Genomic DNA, 11,008 nt, shown 5'->3' with positions numbered 1-11,008 from the left:
ATCATAATAAGTCATGTTCGTACGGATCAGATTTGGCATTGTTGGTAAATTTTGGACAAAAAAAAAACAAAAACAAAAGTCAATAAAGTAATAAAAAAAATCGACTAAAAACTCTTTGTATAGCTTCCGTCTATTCGTATATACTTTTTTTTTTAAATATCTATTTGTCTTACCTTCCACAGTTGATATAAAATTTCTTAAAAAAGGTTTCTCACTCGCGTTCTGTACCATTCCTACGTTTTTTCTCCTAGGTTTTCTATTAAACATTTTTCCAAAAATCTACATTTTTTTCCACTAATCTTAGCCTAGACTTGTGCTAACAGATGTTTTGGTACCTTAGCTTTTATCATCGAAAAAAAAACAAACACTTTTTTTTTCACATATTTTTCGCAACCTTTTGGCCCTCGTCCGTCTGATATAACCTTAAGCCTATCTTAAATACGCTTAACTCATATAACTATATAATATTCTCTAAAAGTTACCACGTAATTAATAAACGCACGCATATGCAGTCATAAGCAGCGGTAGAAATAAATATTTCGTTAGTTGTGACTCACATTTTTTTTCCATATTTCGTCAAATATATATCTACGTACTGTAAAACAGACGTAATTCTCTATTCAAGGCTTAGCCTTTTTGCGCCGAATGCCTCACCTGCCACTGACAAAACCCCTCAGACAAAAAAACATAAAGAAAAACTCGAATAATCAATTGAATTAACTTTTTAAACAAAATTAAAAACAAGTAGCAGATATAGAAGACGAATTTTATTTCAATTGATTATCCGTAGTTTTAATAAGCGATAACGAATAATAAACTACGGTAAAACAAAACAATAAATTACAGGAATGACTAGAATAACAACAGAATCGTTACAATAACAACACAATCGCTACAATAACAACACAATCGTTACAATAACAACAGAATTGCCAAGAATAACGAGAATCGGCAAAAATAACAACAGAACGACTAGAATGTTGTCGTTTGAATATAGTACAGAGGGGGTTTACATCCACTCTTTGTGTACACAGCAGCAGGGGTCTTGGGGAGCGGCGCGTTGACCTCACACAAGCAAACTCGGTGCCAGCCATTCATCTTCTCCGATCTGTAATTATAGAAAAATATCGTAATTATTATATATATCAAAATCTCAAGTAAAAAGTATATACGATATTAATTTACATCACCAATTAATAATAGGAGTAAGTCAGTTAAATATCTATACTAATATTATAAAGCTGAAGAGTTTGTTTGTTTGCTTGAACGCGCTAATCTCAGGAACTACTTGTCCGATTTGAAAAATTCTTTAAATGTTAGATAGCGTTTTAGGCTGTATATCATCACGCTAAAACCAATAGGAGCTGAGCACCAATGAAGAATATTTCAAAATCCGAGTTTTTTCCCTTTTGAGAGCTCCGCTGCGTGCGCTGCGTAGACAGTTAAAGTTTCGCAAACGATTAAAGTTAAAGTCAGCCCAAAGTAACTTTTCCACGCAGACGAAGTCGTGGGCAGAAGCTAATTAAGAATATAGCCTGAAATATCTTTCTTAAAACCTGTAGCAGCCCGACAGGATTACGTTAAGGAAGGTAATGGTACAATAACACTGCAACTTACTGGTTGAACTTGAAAGTGCTGAACTGGGTAGTGCAGCACTTGAGGTGGTTGGGACATAGCAGCGACCCCTCCCACTCCTCCTACTCCGCCAACACCGCCACCTAGAGCCCACGGGAGCTGGACTCCTCCCATACTGCAAATATGTTATAATCATTTAGGGCTTATAAATTACAGATAATTAATAGCATGTGTTCTTATGCAATAATTGTTACCAAATAAATGATACTTTTCCAAAATTTGTTTTGATATGACATTGAAATGAAAATATTTATTTTGCATAGAATTTATTATCTACGTTACAAAAAGAAAAAAAAATGCAATTAAAATATTGATTGTAAAGTGAAGGTGTTGTGGCGACATCTATCGCGCGACTACTAGCTACGTAATTAGAGAAAACTGACGTATGCTACATCGCGCTATCAGAGATTTCAAAGTGATTGAGTATATATACAAGATCCCGACAACAACCGTCGGGCCAGTAGCCCACCAGACACAACACCCGTCTGGTCGGAGGATCCTCCCTTTTCGATGGGGGATGAGGGACTCAACACCATGGTTCTTACGCACCCCCAAAGTGTGAAATTCGCACACGGTAGAAGTGTAACATCTGAAAAGCTGTAGGAAGATAGGCCGTTGTGATTTGTTCTATCGACGATGATCAGGGTCTCGTGAGAAGCTCGTAAGTGCGCGTCGTAGTTACGCGTTTTGAGCAGTAATATAATCTAATCTATTTCTTTCTTAATCACGACGCAATTACGTTTCATCGAGTTTCAAATCAAAACGAATTCAAAGAAGATCCACTTCAAAAATATTTTCAAAGGCAAAGTAGTTTCGCCAATTTTCATTACATTTTCGTAATCATTTAGAAAGGCTTTGGTAATACTTAAAAAAATCATTTATCACAAATCTTACCCCATATACTGTTGCTGGTAGCCCGCGAACTGGCCCGCATAGGAGTAGCCCTGGACACCTTGCACGCCTTGCAGGAACCCTCCCAGTTGCTGAGGGTATGTATTGTACCAGTACGACGCGGGGGGAACGCCTCCGGTGTACGCTCCGAATGGGCTGTACGCTGTACCGCCGAGCTAGACGTATAATTTTCATTTATTAATAAGAGAAATAGACCTATGTCCAGTAGTGGACTGCGATAGGCTGAAATAATGATGATGATGAAGTAATGACATGGTGACATGATGTGGTGTAGTTGTGCGTGTTTGGCCAATTCCAGGTTCGATTCCCGCTCGGGATGGACATTTTTATTTGTGCAAATATTTCTTTTCAGTCTGGTTATAGGACAGACGTCCTTGTGGGTCTTTTTACTTGTGGTCTCATTTAAATTTGATTGACTGATAACTAATTTTTGAGTAATCTTTGATAACCTACATTTACTTGACTACTTTTTCGTCTTGAGTATCGTAAAACATGATAAAAGTTCACGCAAAAATTACCGATAGCAAGGAAACTTGGTACATAAATATCTGGAGTTCCAGATTAACAAATTTTGTCTTGGCACTTATGCGAGTAAAACTGAAAGAAACAGCTAGTATATTGAGGCTCAAATCTCAACTCTCAACTCACTAACTCAAGCTAAACCTCGAGGGGCTACAAGTCTTATCTTATCCTAATAGTATAAAGTTGAAAGGTTTGTTTGTTTGTTTGTTTAATCGCTGAAATTAAAAATTCTCTTTGTGTTGGACAGCCCATTTAACGAGGAAGGCCGAGACCAGCATCTTTATAAAATTGAAATGTATTCACGAAGTTGAGTAAAAAAAATACAGAAACTACATTATGATACAAAAGTTTAAATTAAATTTTGTTTGAACTGGAAATTGAAAACAAACACGCTTCAATACGTTTTATATTCCAGCTATTATCGTGGTATCGCCTGCTTCGAGCTAAGAGGGTTTGATGTAAAACAAATAAAGTCGCGGTTGTAAGCATGGGTATTTACCCTACGGCCAAAACGGCCATGGCCCAGAAGTTATGATTAGGTGAACGGTTTTCCATGATTTTTTTAAGCGAAAGGTGGCGCGGTTGATGCGGTGCGATTTAAATTTAATTGACTTCTAATAAATACTTTTTGATTAATGTCTAATAATGCGTATTTACTTAACTATTTTTTCGTCGATCGTCGTTGTATTACCCTTATAACTTTTTATTGCTTAGACAGGTTTCGATAATATGATTTTTAAACGATAGTTGGTGTTATTCGCATAGTTTCAATTAAATTTCATCAAGATTTGATTAGTACTTTTTGAGTAATCTTTGATAACTCAAATTTACTTGACTATTTTTTCGTCTATGTACGTTGTATTACTTGTCGATGTAATTGAAGTCGGGTTTATCTCGTTTGCAAGCAAACACAATTATTTCAACTAAAAGGTCAATCCTAAAAGCCTTTAAAACGTAATTAATATAAGCTATAGATATTATTTTAATCAAATAGAAAATCTACATACTAATTATGTTATTTCAATTATTAATCGTTCAATTAACATCAAAGCGCTTACAGAGACGAAAACGGAATTTTAATCCAACATAAATAATGTCAAAAGATATCTGAGGATCTTAGAAATGCAAAATCGGTAATGGATGAGACGGGAGGCTGTATTACCTAATAAAGCGGAAAAGTAAGTTTGTACGTGACGATTTCATGATTACGAAATTGTTTCGATAAAATTTAGATATTTTTTTGCAATGAATCAAGTTTGCACGCTTGACTTGGGGAGTAAGGTGAATGTGTGACGAGAGCGTTACGAAAAGTGTGATCGGGCGAGGCGAACGGAGCTTGAGAGTATTAGCACACATTTTCTTTCTCTCTCTCTCTCATAGCCAGTTACCACTATATCTAAGACACAGTGCAGGCCTATTGTGCAGAAGTTTTACTTCTGTCGTGTGGTCTAAAGCACACTCGTTTTTTATTTTCTGTTTGTTTGTTATGCGCGAACATCATCATTTCATCAACATTACAGCCTATACAGTCCACTGCTGGACATAGGCCTCCACAAGTTTACGCCAAAACTAACGTGAACTCATGTGTGTTGCCCATAGTCACCACGCTGGGCAGGCGGGTTGGTGACCGCAGGACTGGCTTTGTCGCACCGAAGACGCTGCTGCCCGTCTTCGGCCTGTGTATTTTAAAGCCAGCAGTTGGATGGTTATCCCGCCACCGGGTCGGCTTTTTAAGTTCCAAGGTGGTAGTGGAACTGTGTTATCCCTTAGTCGCCTCTTACGACACCCACGGGAAGAGAGGGGGTGGCTATATTCTTTAGTACCGTAGCCACACAGTATGCGCGAACATGTCCACGATTAATTATTATTTCTACATAATTCCTAGTCATACTTTTCTAGTTAATAATTAACATATTAAAAATAAATTGACACCATCGTTTTGTCCTTATATACAAGCAAAAAAAAAATCAATTTATTCATTTTTGTCCCCTAGGGGTCAAAATCAGAAACTTTGACAATCACTTTCAACTTTACTGGCCCTAATTAAGGTCCTAAATAAATATAATTTAAACATTACGTACAATCACATAATAAAGTGCAAATATTTATAAAACCTTTACAAAAATGTCATGTTAGAGAGAGGTTAGCTTATAATCTAATAATCCCGTGTCAACAAATAAATTATTAATTTTATTGTTGATTTTAAAGCGGTTACACACTGTCAATATTGGGGATAGAGTACGTCAATAATAGGAGAGGACAATGGGAATGGATATTTGTTATTATAAATAGTATGTATTTAGGATTGAAATTTGTAGTCAAATGAGACATTATTATATTATCTGTATATTATACTATACTAATATTACAAAGATTGATTTGATTTTTGTAGTTTAACTTTAAGTATCTTCTTTCCAACAAAAAAAAAAATGATTATCAAAATCGGTTCATAAACGACGAAGTTATCCCCGAACATACATTAAAAAAAAATTATATATGGTCGAATTGAGTAACCTTCCACCTTTTTTGGAAGTTAGAGTAAAATCGTGGGAAACAGTTACAAGACAGAGGGCTCAGGAGGTCGTCTGAGAGTTCTCTGAGAGAGAGAGATCTCTTGCAACAGTCAGAGTAAACATTCTTGAGGAGTACCAGTTGCGTGTCGGAGTGATATCATTAATTATAAATGTACAATATATAAGATATCTTAATGTATTATTCAAGTGAAAACGCGCGGTATACCGTGGTGTATATTGAATACCGTATACCTAGGTTTATATTTAATCCCAAAAACAAAGGCTTACATATGGCTGTGAAATATTTGCATTGTTTTGTATTTCAATATTTTTAACGCGAGCGATTTCAATATTTTTAACGTAAGCGATTATTATAGCTTATGGACGTTTGCAGCACCAAGTGTATTACTAAACTATTGGCGACTGACCCACGATAAACACATCCTTGGACTTAGAGTAAGATTCGAAGTCAAAGTTCTGGAGCAGAAAAGTGCCACTGCCAAACAGTTCTAGGAAAAAAGTAGCGAAATTGCTCATTCTACCAATATGGCAGTTAATCAAAATCAACGTACCTGTCCTTGTGTTTGAGCGTTGTTTGGGTCCCCGGATTCCTTGCCCCAGGAGCACTTAACTGGTTGCCCGTTGACATCAGTGTTATGAACAGCGACGATAGCATGGGTCGCACTCTCTTTTGTTGAGAATCTGGTGAAATTGGAAAAGAAATGTTAATGTCATTTTAGCGTATTGACAAACTATTTGTTATAAAGTTGTTTGAGTAAGACATATGTAAATCATTTGATCGGCAGAACACTGTACCGTAACATGGACAGGTTTGTGGACATACTCTGTGGCAGTCGAGTAAGCGAGCTGATATGAGTGGAAGATCAGCAGAACAGAAGAACAGTACTGTCCTTGAAAGAATTATTGGAGTTGAAAATTTACCAATTTTGTCATTGGCCGATCACAAAACTTTGGTATAGCTGCAAGTGCAAATTAATGGATACACTCAAAACTATGATGTTAAAATGATCATCGCGAAATATGGTAAATGTGACGTTTAAAGTCTCAGTGATACTGGTAGTGTCCAAGAATTATTAATAATATTTAATTACTAGCTGACTCGGCAAACGTTGTCTTGCCGCTAAACGCTATTAAAAATAGGGGTTGGTGGTAGAAGGGTGAAAATTTAGGGTTGTGTGTATTTTTTTAACGCCAAATCATAATAAAATAAAAAATAATTTACAATAGGCTCAAAAAATTTCACGAGCATCGGTCAAGCCGTTTCGGAGGAGTTTAACTACAAACACCGCGACACGAGAATTTTATATATTGGATAATAATATTTTATTGTTTCATTCTATTTTATTCTGTTTTGTTATCCTGGATAGATAAACAACTTTATTATTATTATTATATCATTACAAATTCTTACTTCAGAAGAGCCAGCTATTGTCCACAAATTAGGCTTTTGAATGTAGATGCAGCTGTTATAGTAGTTACAGCCTAATTTTTAAGGTCCTTTATATATCTACCTAATAAAATAAAAAAAAGCAAACCCTACCTACTTTACCTACTAAATTAAATATACCTCTTTGACAAGAGATTGGATGTACTAGTCTTAGGCATAGAGCGTTGCCGGATTTTTTTGATAAAAATCTTTTAAAAAAGTTAGAGATAAGAATTATATGGAACCCCTGGAGTGACTTTAAAGACGTACCTTATAAAAGCATATCCTTTGTCCTTAAACACACGGATCTCCTGAATGGTACCGAAGGGCTGGAAGGTCTTCTGCATGAGTTCCTCCGTAAGACCGGTGGTCAGACCGCCGCAGTAGACCGTGCAGTTGGTCGGTGAGCTCTGGTTGTAGACCTCGTCGAAGGTGAGTGGCTTTGAGTTCACTGTAGGTAAGAGGAAGAAAATTAAATGTTTGCGTTTTCTGGAAAACCGATAAAACCCGACTTCAAATTATAATTCAAAGAATAGTACAATACAAATTATTGAAGATAACTCAATAACTACTTGTCAGATCTCAATCAAATTTCAATAGGTCTACATGACGAGTACCACCTTTCAATTTAATAATAAATTATCTAAATTGATGCATCTACACAAAAGGTAAAAGGTAACGTAAGGAAAGGAAAGGTAAGGTAACGGTAAGGAAAGGTAAGGTAAGGAATTTGGATCAGACCGAATGGGGCAGTACAGCAACCTTACAGATGATCACAGCTAAATAACACAGTTCTCAAGCAGTGAGGGCTCCTGAGGGTAAGCAAATAGCTCCTTGTATTGCAGCCGTCCATAGAGGCGACCCAAACTCGCCTAAGCGAGCAGGTCGCCCGTAGTCCGAATTAGCGCTCCGCATAGCGTTCACTCCGTTCCGACTTTGTCTTAAGCCAAGGTGCGATCTCGTTAGGAAACTCTTAGGACGAACGACCTTCCCGAGCTCTTTAGTAGGGGTCTCATTTTCTTTCGCGGCTAGGTCTTTGGGGGTGTGATGGACAGGGTGTTAAATTCCTCATACCCCATTGAAAAGGGAGGATCCTCCAACCAGACGGATGTTGTGTCTGGTGGGCTAGCGCCCCAACGGTTGCTGTCGGGTTCTTGTATATATACTCAATCGCTCTGATAACTTTGATATAGCGATGTAGGATACGTCAGTTCTTAGTTCGTAATTCATATGTTGCTCGATAGATGTCGCTACAGGTCTAAATACTCGGTCACCCCGCCCGGTGACATAGTAAACTGTAAATGTGTCCATAGACTGGTATCCGCTTACCATAGGTTCTTTGCCACCCTAGTCGCATAAAAAAGCCAAATTGGTTTTTTTTCGGTTTGTATAAATATCCTCTAGGTATTTATTTAATTTCCTTTTAAGGAACATTTACAATTATTTCAACATAAATTGCGATAACAACTACGCTAATATTATTTTTTCACAAAACTTTATCACAAAGATATAATTAATAATATCTTAAGATTAAATTATTCTTTTTGTCATGTCTCTTAGCAAACGTAAAACTTATTTTTATTCTCTTTGATATTTAATTAATTTATATAATTTAATGAACATTGAAATTAGTTTCATTCCTTTTTATTTATAATATTAGCTGACGCGGCAATCGTTGTCTTGCTGCTATTAAAATTAAAATGCTATTATTATTAAAAATAGGGGTTGGTGGTAGAGGGTTGAAAATTTAGGGCTGTATGTATTTTTTTATATTGTATCATAAAAAAATAAAAATACTAATTTATCTAAAAATTAAAAAAAAAAAATTAGGAGTGGACTATCCTAAAAATTTAGGGGGATGAAAAATAGATGTTGTTCAATTCTCAGACCTACCCAATATGCACACAAAATTTCATGAGAATCGGTCAAACCGTTTCGGAGGAGTTTAACTACAAACACCGTGACACGAGAATTTTATATATTAGATATTTTGAATGACGCGTTGGCGCAACGGTCGATCCCCGCACATGACAAACATTGGCCATACAAATGTTTGCCGTGGTCTGGGTGCTTGTACAGTCCCTGTGGGTCTCCTCACCGTGCCTGGGAGAGCGAGTTAAGCTGTCGGTCCCGGTTGTTATCATGAACACCTGATAGTGATCTTTATACATAGTAGGGATCCGCCAAACCGCATTGGAGCAGCGTGGTCGATTAAGCTCTTCTCTCTCTTTATCCTTCTCCTACACGAGGAAAGAGGTCTATGCTCAGCAGTGGGATATTGCAGGCTGAAGCGATATTTTGGATAGTTCAAGTTTATCTTCACAAACAAGTTACTGGCAGATTATCGAAGACTGATATTTTTTACAGCAAGAGGTAATAATACTCTTAGAATTAGAAGCTTTTTCCTCTTGAAGAACACATTTTTAAATACTTTTTCATTAAGTATTGGAAGACATACGTAGGTCGTGTATATATATGTATTCAATTGTATTTCCAATCTTTTATAAATTAACTATGCAGAATCAAAAAATCATCAATCAAAACGATGGCACTTGCCAAATGATGATGCAATATTTAGAACAGACACGCAAACATGAATTACCACAAAATAAAAAGAGAGGTCAATAAATTAAAATGGCGAGCATGCAACTGCTCTCGTACAAATTGTAATCTAGATTTCAGCGCGCTTATTCCGAAACATACACGATTAGTCCCAATGCGTACTGGCGTTGTACATTATGGAACAAGATATACTTCTATGTTACTACAAATTATACGCGAGTATATGCGTACTGCTCTTCTATGGATTGGAAGAACTTCGTAAGAAAGCTTATTTCCAATCTATACGTGATTGTAAGATTTTAGATTAACATGTTTACTTCTATTATGAAAATTATTCGAGATGAGAGCTAAAGCCGTCAACATCTACCCGCAAACTCCAGTCTCGTGATCAAAACATTCGAAGTCCATGTCCCAATAAATATGGTAAATATCCAGTTTTCGAATAATTTTCGTAATATACGTGATTAGTTTCACACCCTTACGTTCTGATCTTGTACAGAATAGAAAGACGCGTCGTGACATAGACGATAAAAACATAAATTTTTACGTTTCAGCCTGTAATATCCCACTACTGGGCATAGGCCTCTTTCTCCATGTAGGAGAAGGATCAGAGCTTAATCCACCACGCTGCTCCAATGCGGGTTGGCGGATATATTCCCTACTTTGAGTAACGATCGCTATCAGGTGTATATGATAACAACCGGGACCGACGGCTTAACGTGCTCACCGAGGCACGGTGGGGAGACCCACAAGGACTGCACGAACACCCAGACCACGGCAAACACCTGTATGGCCAATACAAATGTTTGTCATGTGCGGGGGTCGAACCCGCAACCGCCAACGCAACTGATACAATCCATGGCTGTAACCGTTGCGCCAACGCGGCGTCAAAAACATAAATATCAAAATGAAAATTATTATCTTTCTACAAATAGGCTTCAAAAACACCTTCGAATCGTCAGTTTACAGATTAAAACCTTAATCATCGTTACAAATGAAGCTACCAACGGTTCGGAATGTAGATTCTGCAAAAAAGAATCGGTAGTATTCGTTTCAATATCATCATTGGCCTTAGTCCGTCTATTGCAGACGATTTAGACAGTGTCAAACAGACACCGTGTCGCCTAGGACACTCTTCAGGAAAACGCAGAGTTGCCTAAGCTCTGCGCCACCCTCTCGACCTCATTGGCTAGGCCCACAGGAACGACGAGTCAAACGTGTGGAGCCAGTTTGGCAGCAGGAGTCTTTCGCATTTTAGAGCTATGCCACGAATGCTTGACGGAGACCCCATTCCGGGTTTCAAATGAAGTTTTCCCTCTCCAGGACCCTGATGATTTTGAGCCAGGTTCATCCCTCACTCGACTTTGACGACCCCGCACGGAAAGAAAGGGAATTCAATATAAAATTGGTAATAATA

The 11,008-nt window shown here is 37.2% G+C and overlaps 1 protein-coding gene across 1 annotated transcript in view; it reads right to left on the bottom strand.

The window, feature by feature from the left end:
• Positions 1 to 1,066: 1,066 nt before the first annotated feature.
• Positions 1,067 to 11,008, bottom strand: part of LOC123665999 (nucleolysin TIA-1) — a 93,306-nt gene continuing 83,364 nt past the window's right edge. Inside the window, exons 5-9 of the mRNA XM_045600215.1 lie at positions 7,300 to 7,480; positions 6,155 to 6,284; positions 2,530 to 2,702; positions 1,618 to 1,750; positions 1,067 to 1,108 (exon numbers count right to left, since the gene is read on the bottom strand). Coding sequence (XP_045456171.1) covers positions 1,067 to 1,108; positions 1,618 to 1,750; positions 2,530 to 2,702; positions 6,155 to 6,284; positions 7,300 to 7,480 — 659 coding nt within the window. The remainder of the gene's footprint in view (positions 1,109 to 1,617; positions 1,751 to 2,529; positions 2,703 to 6,154; positions 6,285 to 7,299; positions 7,481 to 11,008) is intronic.

This window comes from Melitaea cinxia, chromosome 25 (genome assembly GCF_905220565.1).
Source record: "Melitaea cinxia chromosome 25, ilMelCinx1.1, whole genome shotgun sequence".
Taxonomy (NCBI): Eukaryota; Metazoa; Arthropoda; class Insecta; order Lepidoptera; family Nymphalidae; genus Melitaea; species Melitaea cinxia.
Note: the sequence above shows the minus strand (reverse complement) of the source record. Positions and strands in the feature narration are given on the sequence as shown.